Source organism: Ahaetulla prasina, chromosome 7 (assembly GCF_028640845.1).
Source record: "Ahaetulla prasina isolate Xishuangbanna chromosome 7, ASM2864084v1, whole genome shotgun sequence".
NCBI classification, from domain to species: domain Eukaryota; kingdom Metazoa; phylum Chordata; class Lepidosauria; order Squamata; family Colubridae; genus Ahaetulla; species Ahaetulla prasina.
This window is the reverse complement of record NC_080545.1, coordinates 24559520-24576154: the sequence shown is the minus strand read 5'-3', so window position 1 is coordinate 24576154 and position 16635 is coordinate 24559520. Positions and strand designations below refer to the sequence as shown.

General features: G+C 39.7%; 1 protein-coding gene across 8 annotated transcripts in view; it reads left to right on the top strand.

Annotated features, from left to right (window-relative positions):
* HDAC10 (histone deacetylase 10) overlaps positions 1–14775 on the top strand; it is a 32271-nt gene extending 17496 nt beyond the window's left edge. For 3 of the 8 annotated variants that reach the window (XM_058190939.1, XM_058190937.1, XM_058190940.1), the window contains exons 14-22: positions 2902–2969; positions 4198–4483; positions 5446–5533; positions 7952–8037; positions 10365–10418; positions 10700–10781; positions 13365–13550; positions 14218–14377; positions 14539–14775. In XM_058190939.1, coding sequence (XP_058046922.1) covers positions 2902–2969; positions 4198–4483; positions 5446–5533; positions 7952–8037; positions 10365–10418; positions 10700–10781; positions 13365–13550; positions 14218–14377; positions 14539–14564 — 1036 coding nt within the window. In that variant the 3' untranslated portion in view covers positions 14565–14775. Of the gene's footprint in view, positions 1–2901; positions 2970–4197; positions 4484–5445; positions 5534–7951; positions 8038–10364; positions 10419–10699; positions 10786–13364; positions 13562–14217; positions 14378–14538 lie in introns of those variants that run through there. The other 5 variants (XM_058190934.1, XM_058190935.1, XM_058190936.1 and 2 more) reach the window with 3 other exon arrangements.
* Positions 14776–16635: the final 1860 nt, after the last annotated feature.

The following is a 16635-nucleotide window of genomic DNA, read 5'->3' as shown; positions in this document are numbered from 1 at the left end:
TTCATCACTGTGCTAGTTAGGTAGGAATGGGAATTCACTCTGTTGTTGAATGAAACCAAAAGTGTAGAATTACCGTATATACTCGAGTATAAGCCGAGTTTTTCAGCACGTTTTTTGTGCTGAAAAGCGCCCCCTCGGCTTATACTCGAGTCTACGTCTCGATGTACTTCGGGAACCCCGCACAGGAGACGCCAAAGAGGCGGCGAGATCGTCCGGCGGGATTTGCCCAAGGCTGAGCAGTTCGCCGCGCGGACCCGAGCCAAGCCGGTCCCAGTCCAGCCCCTTCCTCTTGCAGCGAGTCCTTTCTACCGCAGGCAGCTAGCTCTCGTTAGTGCGCGCGCACGCGTACTTATTCCTATGTGGACACACACGCGCACACCCCCTCACGCACAATTACCCACGCCTCCTTTTCGCAGAACCAAAAATAGCCTCGCGTGCTTATTGCGCCCCCAGCCACCCACTCCCTACTCCATTCTCTTTCTCTTCCGAGCCTGCCAAGAGCATCTTGCGAGCGGGCAGGAAAGGCCTTTTTGTGTGTGTGCGTGTGTGTGCGCGCCTGTGTGCCCTAGTCCCCTTCCTTCTCTTCGGCGGCGCTGGAAGAGAGAGAGAGAAAGGAGGGGCCGTTCCTCCCCTTCTTTCATTCTTTCATTCTCTCTCTCTCTCTCTTTCTTTCTTTCTTTCGCCTGGCCGAACTGCTTTTGACGGCGCTGCGCGGAGGCGCTTGGCCGTCTGTGGAGAGAGAGAGAGAAAGCCGGGTGAGGGGCGGCTACAAGCCGGTCCCGGGAAAGCGGGATGGTTCCTGTTCACCCTGGCCTCCGTCCTCCGATCTTCTGCGCTGGGAGCGAGCGAACGGCTTCGGGCACCGCCGACTTTGGCCCTTTAGCAAGGAGGAAGGTGGGAGGGAAGCGGAGCTGCCGGCTGTGGCGCTCCGCTCGGGGCCGCCGCCGCCGCTGCCGCCTGGAAGAGGGGGGAGGTGGCCTTCACGCTGGAGAGGGTGGGGATGGGGGGGTTGAGGGGCGTGCAAGAGGAGCGAGCGTGGAGGAAGAGGAGGAGGCGACGGCCCCGCCGGGACAGCGCGGCTTCTAAGACCAGCCCACGCTCCGAAGAGGGAAAGGGAGCGAGTGGGTGGGTGGCTGGGACGAGACCCCCACCACAAACACACACACACACGCCCCGTGAGACGTCTTGCTTGCATGTCACACACACGCACCGCTCGCTGGGAAAAAAAAAAGGATGGATGGATGGATGGAAGGAAGGAAGGAAGGATGGATTGATGGATGGGCGACCGCTTTGAAGCGCAACCCTCCTCCCGCAACTAAGGGGGGGGTCAATGTTTTCCCCAATCCTAGGGTGTGGGGAAACAGTCATTCTTTCTTCCCCCCTAGTCTCTCCCGAGATCGCACTGCAGCGCCCATCATCCCCAGCCGGCAATCTGAGCTCGTGCCATCGATGTGGTCCTTGAACTTCCCCCTTCTTGTTTCTAACCCCGCCTAGGATGGCCGGGCGTGGAGGTGTGGTGGTGGTAAACGGCCAGGAGAAAGCTTTCGCTCTTTTCGAGAGGTCCTCTTGGAAGGCTGCCTTGGAAAGGGAAAGTGGGAGGGGCAGAGATTTCTCCCTCAAAGGTCCCCTTGGAAGGCTGGGTTGGAAAGGGAAAGTGGGGAGGGGGCAGAGATTTCTTCCTCGGGTCCTTCTAGAGTCCTTGAGAAACTGATATCATACAAGGTTAATAAATTATACTCCTCCTCCTCATTGATGAGTTTTTCATCCTGAAATTGATTGAAACATTGTACCATCATATGCTGCCATAGTATAGTGTTAACAACATCTGTAAAGATGATATATGAGCATGACACTAAGTTTTTTCTATATTTCCCCCTTTATTGAAAAACTTCCATCATGCTTCTTTCTGAAAACAAAGGTCATTATAATATACCTCATTATATATTTGATTTGATGATATTTCAGTTAATAAATACCATTTAAGGTGTTAAGCTTCTTTTCTTTTTCAGCAGCAAAGTGAATTACAACTTTAAAGAACTTTATTACTTTATATTCATTTATTTTAAGTATAGATTTTAGATTTTTAAACAAATATGTTTAGAGCTTTTATATCTTTCAAGTTATTCAAATTATCCCCTCAGCAGGTATATAATGGCATCCAATTCCAATATCATGTTGGGGTTTTTGAGCAAGGGAGGAGGAACGCGAGCACCGCCTTTTGCGCTGGCATTCCGGGATTTCCCTTTGTTTAGAGCTGGGAATCCTCCTTCCCCCTTTTGCACTTTTATTGTTTTTCGTTCAAATAAATATTCATGTTATTTTACTTGGCTCTATCTTTATTTTTTACATTGACCAGTAGCTGCCTCATTTCCCACCCTAGGCTTATACTCGAGTCAATAGTTTTTCCCAGTTTTTTGTGGTAAAATTAGGTACCTCGGCTTATATTCGGGTCGGCTTATACTCGCGTATATACGGTACATTTGTTCTATTCCAATAATTCAAGTGTCTCTGTAGGTTTGCTTAATTGCCTACAAATATGCCAATCTATATATCCAAAAGAATCTCTTATATGCTTATATGAAAGAATTTTTTCAACAAAATAGGTAGAGTTGAGCTCTTTTTTTTTTTTGAAGTGTCTACTTATTGGAAAATCCTGGGAATTACAAAGAATGGTAGAAAAATTCCATATACAGCCAAATGGGATATTGAATATTGATATATCTACCTTATTATGCTTTAATAATTTTATTTCATACAAGTTTATTTTAGATACAATAGCCTCACATTTTTGTGGCATTTATCATTACAAACAACACTTATACAGATTCTTAGTATTAAAAAATATAGAGGTTTAAAAAACATTTTTTAAAGAGAATGTGTATTCCATTTTATCTTTTTTAGTGCAAGGGAATCCATTCAGAATGTGAGGGCTGCACATAAGCCATATTGGAAGTGTTTGACACATGAAGGTAATGGCAGGAATTGCCTTTTTTTCTGATATACTGCTGCAGATATTGAAACATTTCTGGATTTAGTTTACTGTCTTTTTCTTAATTTACAGAAATCTCACTCATCAAGTTTAAATATTCCAAAACAGATTCTTAAATAAAACAAGTCATCAAATTCCTATTTCAATTTAGAAACAGCATTAGAAACTAGGTTGGCTAGATTTTAACATCGTTGGGTGATAAAGTCACATAAATGGACAATACGTTGACTAAATTAATTTAGTCAATATAAATTAACAACTTGTCCTAAAGTTATTTCTTCTTCTTCTTTCTGAATTGTCAAATGAAAGATTGACGATATAAAGGATGGCAGTGGCAAATTTAGCATGAATAACTATGACAGTATACTTGGTTGAAATAATCGGAGCTAAATTAATTTAAAAGAATATGAGTGTACTTAAAAATATGCTGCATGTACTGAAAGTGTATACTTAAAAATATCAACCAAAAGAAGTGTTTTTCAGAATGTGGGATCATAAACACAATGAGTTGCAGTAAGGACATGATGGTTTGATTCATTAATGCAGGGCTGTCAAACTCCCAGCCTGCAGGCCAGATGCGCCACGCCAACGCCCAGTTTAGCAAAGGGGGGGGAAAAAATCCCGATATGTCACGTGACACAACTGTGACAACGTGAGTTTGACACCCCTGCATTACTGGAACTACAGCTTCTTTCTTGTAGCAGTTGGGAAAATCCCAGCTGCTTTAATCAAGTACTGTGCTCCCTCGACTTTGAAACATTTCTTCCAACTCATTTTCAAAGTAGTCACAACCCATCTATCTGACTTGTAGATCATAGTACGTAGCTCCAGCAATAAGAGGATTGTTAAATATTATACACGAGGCAACAAAAATGTAAAAACTGTCTATTTTTAATATGTTTTCTACTAAAAACAATAATGTTAAAATTTTGAATCATTTCAAAATGATTCAAAATCATTAAATGATTTCAAATCATTAAACAAATCATTTCTGAACTAAATGCTCCCCCCCAAAAAAATCTGTTCAGAGATTTGAAAATGTGGCAATACCCAAGCCCCAAGTATAACTAGCATAATCAACTTTCCATAAATTGGCTAGAATTTTGAGGGTTGTAATCCCAACAGATCTGGAGGCCACCCTGTTGGAGGAAAACAAGCATAATTTGTCTTCAGTATGGAGACAGGCTGTCTTCTCTTGTTGTTTCCAGATGTAACTCCAGTGCAAGATCTCAGTACTATATCCTGTCAAGCAGAGAAAGCTGAGCTTACACAGACCAATGTGGAACTCCCAAGTCCTCAAGAAGCTGGAAAGGGAGATGTCAACGAAGTCATCAGAACAGATAGGTTTTTGGAGACGCATATGAAAAGCATTTTGTCTTTGAAACCTCCTATGAAAACAGCAGCCGCTGTTGATGAGAGTGGCACACACCTGCTCCCACCAAGTGTTCACATTCCAAAGGGACTGGATCTGAAAGAGTTCAAAACTACTATTAGGTTAGCCATACTGTTCACCAGCTCAGAACAGGGTGTATCATGATACAACCAAATATTTAGTGTTCAGCTTGCGATGAAAAAGAATGTTCAGCCTCTCCAGTTAAAAGGATTGGTAGCGAAAGCTTGTCTGTGTAAAGTACAGGAAGTCCTCTACTTACAACAATTCGTTTAGTGACCATTCAAAGTTACAGTGAGTAACTTTTGAAAAAAGTGAGTTATGACCATTTTTCACACTTGCCGCATTCTCCATGATCATGTGATCAAAATTTGGATGCTTGGCAACTGGTTCATATTTATGACAGTAACAGTGTCCTGGGGGTCATGCGATCAGCCTTTGTGACTTTCTGACAAGCAAAGTCAATGGAGAGGCCAAATTCACTTAACAACTGTGTTGTTAACTTAACAACTGCAATGATTCTCATAACAACTGTGGGAAGAAAGATTGCAAAATGAGGCAAAACTTACTTAACAAATGGTTCACTCAGCAACATAATTTTGGGCCCAACTGTGGTCGTAAATCAAGGATTACCTATAGAAGATCAAGTAGAAGTGGCCTGGGATTATTTATTTACTTCGCAAAATTGTAAGGCTGCCAAACTCACATAGAGTTGTTTCCGGGTGTCTTATAACATTTAAAAATCCCCCATAACAACAACAACAACAACAACGACAAACCGTCCCTCCCCACAGTGATAATCTGTTTTTCCACACTTCAAAAGTCCTTCTATTATGTTGCAAGAATAAATTGCTATGGATTAATTAATGTTGCAGTTAACATAAGATTCCTCCTGAATAATAGGGACAACACTTTTAGTGTACAGTACACAGAGTAATTTATAATTTGGGCAACTTTTAGATGTCCATTAAGAGGTCATAAATTCAAACCTCAGCATGTTGTTCAAGCAGTACAATTGTTCCAAATGTTGGTGTATAACCATCATTCAAATATATGTATTTCACAGTGCATTTGATGTGAAAAATATGAAAGAAGCAGCTCTAAACTCACTCTTGAACATGCTGGCTGTCCTTAACAAAATCATTGAAAAGGAGGTAATGTTAATCATTTGGAAAACTGGGTTAATTCGAAATGACATATTTTCTTCTAGTTAGTTTTGAGGAGAACTAAGCATTTTAGTCCAGTTGCCTTTTTTTTTTCCAAAATAAAAAAACACTTTTGATATGTTTCTTTTTTGGTCATTTTCCTGGTAGCATAGCATCTTAGATGTAGAGTGGTGGATATCACATTATGTCTCTCAAGCAATTAGGATGTAAATTCATTCTCTTTAAAGAGATATATCACAAGTTCCATCTGCATGCTTAACTACCCAATTATTATATGGATGGTTAACTCTTTATATTCTCCTAGAACAATGTGTTATTATCCCATTACACTAATTGCTGCATAATTTCTCTATTACTGCTAAGGTAAAGGCTGCATATATTCCCACCTTGGGCATCATGCTGTAATGTAAATGCTAATGCTAGTAATAATAACACATTTCAATTAACTCAGTAAACCTGTCAACTGTGTAGAGAAAAGACTAACCTGGGTTACAGAGGTGTGAATTATTTTTTTTGAAACCAGTAAATCACATCTTATGAATAAATATTAAACCTTTTTGCTAGAGCTGGAAAAGCTTGCTTGATGTCAAGCCAGGCTGTGTGCCTACAGTAGATGTCCTCAGGTAACCACAATGACAAAGAAACAATAATGCAGATCTTGGCTTTTGTACTTAAGTTCCAGTGTGGAATATATTGTAAGTCCCAAAGCCAGCTGGGTGACTTTGGGTCAGTCATTCTCTCTCAGCCCAATTCACCTCATAGGTTGGAAAAATTTGTTGTTGGAAAATAGGAGGCGAAGGGAGTATTAAGTGTGTTTACTGCCTTGAGTTACTTTATAAAAACAGTTAAAGGCAGGATAAAATATTTAAATAATATTTGTGGCATCATATGTATTTCATTATTTGCCTCCATTTTCTCTATACTGTATAGCTGTGGCCATATGACTTGTATACTTTTGTTTGTTTGTTTGTTTGTCAAACATATACAACATAACAAGAATAGGTATGAACATAAACATAAACAAAGGAAGTAAATACAAATAAATGGGGACAGTAAGACAGGGATGTTAGGCACGCTGGTGTGCTTATGCACGCCCCCTTTACGGACCTCTTAAGAAGGGAGTGATGTCCACTGTAAACAGTTTGAAGTTGAAACAGGGTTTGAGGCTGTAACAGTGGAGTCAGGTAGATCATTCCAGGCGTTGACCACTCTGTTGCTGAAATCGTATTTCCTGCAATTGAGTTTGAAGCAGTTTACCTTGAGTTTGTATCAATTGTTTGCCTGTGTACTATTGTGGTTAAAACTGAAGAAGTGGTTGACAGGAAAGACATTGTAGCAGACAATTTTGTGTACTATGCTTAAATCAGACTGCAGGTGGTACAATTCCAGATTGTCTTTTGTAAATTAAATGACAATAAATTCTCTCTTTGCACAGTTAATATGCCCAAATGAATAGTAGAGAGGTGCTGCTAAATTATTAAGGTAAAGGTTCCCCTCACACATACGTGCTAGTCGTTGCCGACTCTAGGGGGCGGTGCTCATCTCCGTTTCAAAGCCGAAGAGCCAGCGCTGTCCAAAGATGTCTCCGTAGTCAGGTGGCTGGCATGACTCAACGCCAAAGGCACATGGAACACTGTTACCTTCCCACCAAAGGTGGTCCCTATTTTTTCTACTTGCATTTTTACGTGCTTTTGAAACTGCTAGGTTGGCAGAAGCTGGGACAAGTAATGGGAGCTCACCCCGTTACACGGCAGCACTAGGGTTTCAAACCACTGAGCTGCTGACCTTTCGATCGACAAGCTCAACGTCCTAGCCCCTGAGCCACTGCATCCCCTGTCAAATTATTAGTGTTTAGCTAATTAGTTAATCAAATTTCTTTGTGCTAGCAATATGCTTTTTAGAATTGGAATCCTTCCGTTTATACTTGGAGAAGCCTAAGTTTCTTTCTATTTGTCCTTTATCAAAATGTTTTCTTAATATTGGTTGATTGAAATCAGAACACGAATGTATCCTGTAAATAGACTATACATTCCTATTTGGTGCATTACTAAGATTTAACTGACTGTTTAATTTAGGGAAAATATGTCATCAGACACTGGTGTTTGCTGGTAGCCCTTCAAATAGAGAGCCTTCTCTAAATGTAATAATGTAATAAAGTTATTCTTTTTGTGGCAGAATAGGAACATATCCAGACTTAATAACATATATGCTTTTAAATGTCCAAATATTTTGGTTTGATATAAATTTTACGGTATTTGCAGAGACTTTATTTGTTCTTATAACTACACCAATCTAGACAGTCATATGCAATGAATGTATACATATAAGGCAATACAGCTATATAATCTTGACTTTAAGTAACATTAAATAAAATAGTAACATTTTAATTATTATCACGTTATTTAGGTGACCAATGGGCTTGCAGTTTCTTCTACGCCTTCATTTTCTTCTGCCATTGCGGTAGCACATTGTAGAAACCTGAAGGTACAAAAGTAGGTATAAGAATGTTGTGCCTAATACTTTCTTGCACAGTTATGTATTTAAAGGACAACGTAATAAATTATTATTCAAAAATGATTCAAAGATATACTTTGAATGTCACATAAAGGCAACACCTCCCTACTATTCATTGAAATTGTTAATTTTTTTTAGCCATCTGCCTGAGCCTGAAAAGAAGTATTAATGTTTTTAGGAATCATACTAACTTTAATTAGCCATCTTCTGCAAACCAAGCATATTTTTTCAATGGGATCCTTGGTGTTCTCTGAACTTAGTGGTTTTCTTGCAGAGTTTTCATTACCAAATAGATGTTAGCTAGTTTGGGAGTGAAATGTCTGCAAGAAAACCACCAAACTCAGAGAGCACCGATATTCTCTTTTAGCAACACCTTTTCAAAGCGTGCACAACGGAGGTGGTATTCAACAGGTACTGACCAGTTCTGGAGAATTGGTAGCGGAAATTTTGACTAGTTCAGAGAACCAGTAAATACCACCTCTGACTGGCCCCACCCCCATCCATTCTCTGCCTCCTGAGTCCCAGCTGATTGGGAGGAAATGGGGATTTTGCAGTAACCTTCCCCTGGAGTGGGGAGGGAATGGAGATTTTACAGGATCCTTCCCCTGCCACCAAGCCACGGGCACAGAACTTCTTTGACAGGAAGGACATTACAATAGATGATTCTGTGAGTTAAACTTAGGAACTCCGTCGCCTTCGACAAGACCTAAGTTTAACTCACAGAATCATCTATTGTAATGTCCTTCCTGTCAAAGACTACTTCAGCTCTAATTGCAATAATACAAGGGCAACCAATAGATTTAAACTTAATGTAACGTAAACCGCTTTAATCTAGATTGCAGAAAATATGACTTCTGCAACAGAATCATCAGTGCTTGGAATACTTTACCTGACTCTGTGGTCTCTTCCCATAATCCTAAAAGCTTTAACCAAAAACTTTCTACTATTGACCTCACCCCATTCCTAAGAGGACCATAAGGGGCGTGCATAAGCGCACAAACGTGCCTACCGTTCCTGTCCTATTGTTTTTCTTTTCTTCTTCCTATATATGTTTATATGTGTATATACTATATAATCTTTTTGTATGATGTTGTGACAAAATAAATAAATAAATAAATAAATAACTGGTAGTAAAAAAATTTGAATTCCACCCCTAGTGCATACCTCTAAATATTGTCCCTTTTTTGGCTAGTGCTTTCAGTTCTTCTTAACGTTGTCTACTACTTAGGGACGTGGGGAAATTCTTGACAGATTTTGAAAAGCAACGACTCTGTCATGACCTGGACCATTTTGTATACATATGCACTCCAACGAGTGAACAGTACTCATTTCTATATGAATAAATTCCATTTAACATAGTGTGATATTTTTTTCTGAGTAGTTTATTCAGAATTGCACTGTGTGCAATTTGATCCATTTTAAGAGTACTATGAATGTATATGATAAGGAAGATGCAAAAGACTATATAGTTGTGGTGGTAGAAAGGGACTATATAGATATACCTAGGAGTTGGATGGGCTATGGTAAAAAGCAGAGGTTTGCTGGTACTGAATGAATACAGATTATATTACTTTGATAGAAATAAATTAGACTGCATGTCCATTGTTCATAATGCATCATATTAATGTAGGAAACTTTTGTCATATATGCTATAATCCTTAAATTGTTTTTTATAGTTAGCATATTGTCAGAATTATACATATAGAATTATAAAAGAACTCTTAAATTTAGAGGTTTAGATTACCAGTTCCTTCACTGAATTTTCAGGATTTGTTTTTTATACTGCAATTATAATGGTAGCTGGCTATACATGGTTAATTTTGTTGGACTGTCAACTATGCCAGTTATTTTATGTAATCCATTATCAGATTACCTTACATAGACAAAGCTATTTATCATAAAGTTTTGTCTACTGGTTAAGCAGGGTTCTACTTAGTTTTCTACTGGTTTATAATGGGAGTGCAGGTGCGCACTCCTGTAGCATGCGCAGCTCATCCATGATGACATCCGGGTGGGTGGGCAGAGCCTCCCACTGCTTTTACTACCAGTTCACAAGAACTGGACCGAACCGGGAGCAACCCACCACTGTGGTTAAGGCACCGGGCTAGTTCTAGTCACGCCTTAGGCCAGTCAGTCTCTCTCAGCCCAACATACCTCACAGGGTTGTTATTGAAAGAAAAAGAAAGAGGAAGATGTATTTGGTAAATTTGCCACCTTGAGTTATTTATAAAATAATAAAGGTGGGATATAAATGAATAAATATTATATATATGCAGAACAGATCTTGAAATATTTTGTTTTGCAGAGTCCTGTGTGTATTTGTTGGTGACATGGACATGAAAATGGAGTTGGATGATGAGTAAGCCTCAGTATTTCAACCAGTTTATTTAAATTTGTGCAGTTGGTTCTGAAAATGAAATTCTACTAATATCAGTGGGGCTTCATAAGAAAATAATGGAACTTTGAATCTGTTTTTTTTATTAGAATAATTTTACATCTAAAACATGTACTTGACTATAGTAGTTCTTTACAGCTTGTATATTTCCAAGATATGTATATTTGCTTTATTTTATTATTACCAGGGTGGCAACCATTTTATAAGATAATATTTATAGAACCTATTTCTTTAATATTTTACAGCAAAGTCCTCTTGATCAATATTTGTGCTAAACATTTTGAACAAGTTAATACCAAACACAATATCTCTCTCAACTGGAAAGAAGTAGGTGTGGCATTTTATGGTGTTGGTTGTTGTTTTTTGTCACCCAAGTATGATTTAGTGAGAATGCAAGGACATAAATTTTGAGTTGAACTATATATACAGCAATTTTCACTGTGAAAATTTAGAGCGTGGATGACATGCAAATGTTTGAATATTGTGGTCTAACTGAGAATTCTGCCTGCTGGAAATGTACAGTTTGCTACCTAGAGTCATGCTTTGAGTTGGGTGGGCTATAAATTTAACAACCAATCAATCAGTCTTGTAGCAAATGCTATAAATATATTTGGGATAAACTGAAGAACTGCTAAGATGGAAGAAATTGGCACAACATCTTTAGAAACTCTGAAACTTTAGCACAATCTTTAACCCTTCTCTTCCCTGCATGAATTGGAAAGGACTGAGAAAAAGCACAATTGTAAAATAGATGAATGGTTTTTCCCACTACTGACTTCCACATAGTTTTTATGGACATCTGAATCAAGGAAGTCTGATTATATTAATCACACATGAAAAGAGTTGTGTGTTTGATCCAGGGGTAAAATGCTCCCGGGTTGAAGTGGCTCGCGCGGTCCGGTAGCGATGGCGGCTGCTGGTTCGGAGGACCAGTAGCAAAAATCCCTGGCCCCGCCCCCCCTGCCTCTGCTGAGCCGCACCATCTGCAGAGGTTTTTTTTTTTACTTTTAAAAGCCGGTTTTGCTTCAGCCGAAACATGCCTTTAAAAGTAAAAAAAAAAAACCTTTGAGGATCCTGCCCCTCAGCTGAGATTGGCAGAGCCTTTAAACTTACAATATTTTTTTTTAAGTCTCCTCTGGCGATCTCACCTGAGTTCCTCATCAGCAGAACCTAACTTGTACTCTTACTTGTAGAAAACATGTTTTCTACAAGTAAGAGTAGAGATTCTAAGACACTTACCTGATTACTGATGAACGCATGGCTCTTTTTCCAGCCCGAAAGCAGTTTCACTTTCAGCCAGACAGAATCAATTGCTTAGCTAATCTATTTCCTCAGTAATCAACTGGCTGGCTTTGCTGGCTGAGGAACTCTGGGATTTGAAGTCCACAATAAAATAATAAAATAAAATATTTGTGCAGCTTTCTGAGATTTGATGTGTTTCTGTAGTGTTTCACTCTAACTACACAAACACACAAAATCTCAGAAAGCTGTATGTGGCATTTTGTGTGTGTGTGTGTGTGTGTCAGTTGTGTGTGTGTAAAGTGTGAAAGTTGGTTTTTGAGCTTTTTGTGGCTCTGTGAAGTGTGAAGTGCAGCTGCTTTTACATTGTGTGTCAGTTTAGTTGTGTTGTGTGTGTGTAAAGTGTGAAAGTTGTTTTTGGTACCTCTTATTGTTTTTTATACTTTGTTAATTATTTTTATTATTTATTGTTATTGGCCACGCCCACCCAGTCATCTGACCACCAAGCCATGCCCACCAATTAAGCCACGCCCACAGAACTGGTAGGGAAAATTTTTAGATTTCACCCCTGGTTTGATCACTCTGGGTTCCAGGAACAACAAAAGTGTGTTCATGCAGACCTATTCAACCTATTCAGTTTATCACAGCCATAGACCATAGACCAGAACAAATAAAAACACTCCAAGATTTTACTAATGAAGTTCAGCAGCAAAACAGCCAAATTTCAGCAGCATAACTTTGGGGGTTTTTTTACAGCATGAATCAGGGGTGGGATTCAGCAGGTTCTGACCAGTTCTGGAGAACTGGTAACGGAAATTTTGTGTAGTTTGGAGAACCGGTAGTAAAAATTCTGACTGGCCCCGCCCCCATCTATTCTCTGCCTCCTGATTCCCAGCTGATCGGGAGGAAATGGGGATTTTGCAGTGTCCTTCTGGATTGGGGAGGGAATGGAGATTTTACAGTTTCCTTCCCATGCCACACCCACCAAGCCACGCCCACCAAGCCACACCCAAAGAACCAGTAGTAAAAAATTTTGAAACCCATTACTGGTATGAATGCACATAATTTAAATGTAGGAAGCCTCCAATGTTTAAAGCAAGAGACTAAACCCACTCCCCATCCCCCCTCCAAAATCCAAAACCCCTCTTCTGGTGAAGTCATAGTCAGCAGAAGGTGAACAGTTTCCTACCCCTACCTCACCCCACATAGATGAAAGTAAACCTCAAGCTTCTGAGCATTCATATACTTAATTATTGGGCTGGAAAGAACTGCATGTTAGTGTTATGGTTGGATAGATCTCTCAGTTTTTTATCCCTTTACACAAGTAATATGTCAATATACCATAGTTTCTATATTGAGAAATTAAGAAATTTAATTTTGGATATTTTTAATATGCTAACATTTCTTACTAAATATAGAATGGAATGGAATGGAATGGAATAAATAGAATGGAATGGAATGGAATGGAATGGAATAGAATAGAATAGAATAGAATAGAATAGAATAGAATAGAATAGAACAGAACAGAACAGAACAGAACAGAACAGAACAGAACAGAACAGAATTTTTATTGGCCAAGTGTGATTGGACACACAAGGAATTTGTTTTGGTGCTTATGCTCTCAGTGTACATAAAAGCTAAAATATTTTAAATTTTGTTTATTTTTGGAAGGATCCTAAAACCAACAACTTCTTCTCTGCTACCTTTGGATTTATTCTTCCAGTTGCATACAGCTATCAGCCTAATTTAATCATTGTAATTGTTGGACCCAACCAGAACCTTGGCAAAAATAGAATTTCCTTGCTTATTAGCTTATTGCAAGGATTAGCAGAATCTCAGATTCTTGCTGTAATTCAGGTAAGGAGTAGGTAAGTGGTTTTACAACAAAATAGCTTATTTTTTTAGAATAAAGGATCCAGGGGAAATGCACCCCATGCATGCATGTGCCCCCACACAAATGCGCTCTGCCCCTTGAGCATGTGTGGCAGACAAATGACCAGCTGGCCGGCGGGAAACGCAGGTGCATGCACAGTGGAATTGAGCTGGGGTGATGGCTTGCGTGCCACCTCTGGAACACGTGCCATAGGTTCATCATCACGGATATAGACAGATACTTATGTAAGGATTCTGATCTCACAAATTGCTGAGAGATTTCTTGGGAGTTCCACCTCACAGTTGAAGAAGCCTGATTTATAGTATTAAAGATAACTGACTCTTAAATGGATATATTCAACACATTGCACTAAGCATGGTGTTTCATTGTGTCTTACCAAATAAAACCAATTTGTTTGGGTTTGCAGAACATGCAAAGCTATAAACCAAGATTTACCAACCACAGAAGTCTAGTTATACAATTCACGCAACCAAAACCAAGCAAGCTGTATTATGGCTTACTCAGTAATTCAACACAGCCATTCAATAGAGTACAAATTCTCAGAAATGACACTGCAAGCAATAAAATGTTTCTTTTTCTTTTTTGGAAATCAGTACACATTTATGCAACTGTTTTACTTTATTTTTAAAGGATACTGAAGAAAAAATAATGCAAGATATAGCCAACATCTTAACAGGTGACTTTATACCCAACTTTGAGAACTTTGCACCAGATTTACAGGAGAATGTGGAAGTGATAAAAGAATTAAGAGCACAATTTCAACAGGAATGGAAATTGCTTCAGTGTTCAGGTAACCAATCAGAGATGAATTAAAACAAAATGTAAATCTTCATTATATTTAAATATCTTACTGCCTAGATTTGAATTACTTGAGGTTAGAGATTCTCAAGAGGAAAAAAAGATGCATTTTTGTTACAAAATCTGACTACTTTGTCTTTCTGTTTTGTGTAGCAAAGAACTTCAAAGTTGAAAAGTAACCTTGATTTCAACAATCTCTTTTCTTCCACAAGAAAACAAAATCAAAAAACAGAGCAAGATATGCTTTATGAATAAAAGGGCACAAAATTTTTCTGAACTGATTTTTATATAATTTTTATATTGAAAACTATTTTTCAGCCTGTTAACTTCAGAAATGCTGTTGGTTTTTGCTATAAAGACTTTTAAAAATTTTATACAATAAAATGTATAAATATTTTATATGTTCTGTATAAATGTATGAATATTACATGAATACTGAATGAATGTATGAATAGAAGGGAAACTCATCAAATTTGCAGATGACAATAAACTGGCAGGAATAGACAGCCCTACAGAAAATAGACTCGAGATCCAGATAGATCTTGACAGATTTGAACACTAGGACCTATCTAACAAAATGAAAAATAAGGAAAATAATAAATTTTATACTTAGGCAAGAAAAATCAAATGTACAGATATAGATTAGGTAAAACCTGGCTCAATAGCAGTAACAGAGAGAGATATTGAAGTCCTAGTGGACAATCACTTAAATATGAGCCAGTAATGGGCAATGGCAGCCAAAAAAAGCCAACACAGTCCTAGGTTGCATTAAGAGGGTTAAAATCAAGATCACGTGAGATATTAATACCATTTATAAAGCCTTAGTAAGACCACCCTTAGAATACTGCATCCAGGTTTGATCACCCTATTATAAAAAAGATGTGGAGACTCTGGAAAGAGTGCAGAAAGGAACAACAAAGATGATTAGGGGCTGAAGGCTAAAACACAGGGGTGAAATCCAGCAGGTTCTGACAGGTTTTGGAGAACCGGTACTGAAAATTTTGACCAGTTTGGAGAACCGGTAGCGGAAATTTTGAGTAGTTCAGACAACTGGCAAATACCACCTTTGGCTGGCTCCAGAGTGGGGTGGGAATGGAGATTTTGCAATATCCTTTCCCTAGAGTGGGGTGGGAATGGAGATTTTGCAATATCCTTCCCCTAGAGTGGGGTGGGAATGGAGATTTTGCAGTATCCTTCCCCTGCCACGCCCACAAAGCCACGCCCACAGAACCAGTAGTAGAAAAATTTGGATTTCACCACTGCTAAAACAAGAATGGTTGTAGGCATTTGGTTTGTCTAGTCTAGTGAAAAGAAAGTGACATGATAGCAGTGTTCCAATATTTGAGGACCTGCCACAAAGAAGAGGGTATCAACCTATTTTCCAAAGAAGGGAAGACAAGAAACAATGGATGGAAACTAATCACGGACAGAAGCAACCTAGAACTAAGAAATTTCCTAACAGTGAGAGAACAATTAACCAGTGGAACGGCTTGCTTTCAGAAGTTGTGGGTGCTCCCATCACTGAAGGCTTAAAGTTACCAAGATTGAAGACCCCTGCTGAAGTTCGGTTTTCGTGGTCCTGAGTTAAATGGCTTGTGTATGTTTCCAACAATACGCACCCGCTCCCCCGCCCCAATCGAACAACCTCCCATCGCGCGTTGGCTATAGCAGGAGTCTCCAACCTTGGTCCCTTTAAGACTTGTGGACTTCAACTCCCAGAGTTCCTCAGCCAGCTTTGCTGGCTGAGGGAGTCTGGGAGTTGAAGTCCACAAGTCTTAAAGGGACCATGGTTGGAGACCCCTGCTATAGCAATTGACATGAACGTGCTCCACGGGTGGGTCTCCGATATCGAAGGGATGGAACTGCAGGCAGGAGGTTTAAGATTTTCAAGTTTCACTGAGAAGACAGCAGTCCGCGGACAAGAAAGGGGATTTGAGGAATTCTGGGACTTGAAGTCCACAAGTCTTAAAGTTTACCCAGGTTGGAGACCCCTGTCATACAGGGTAGCATCCCAACATAGGACAGCGATAATTGCTGCTTCAGGCCTGCGCGCCTTGCTTAAGCTCCGCCCGCCGCCTCCCAGCCAGCCAATCGCCTCCTTTCGCCCTTCACGCTCCGCCTTGTTGAGCGGCGGAGCCCCACTTTCCTCCCTGGCTGTCGGGGTGAGATCATCGATCCCAGCCCCCCCCCCGCCTATTACGTCCCTCCCTTCTCTACCAGGCGGCCCTTCTGCGCCTGCCTGGCTCCTCC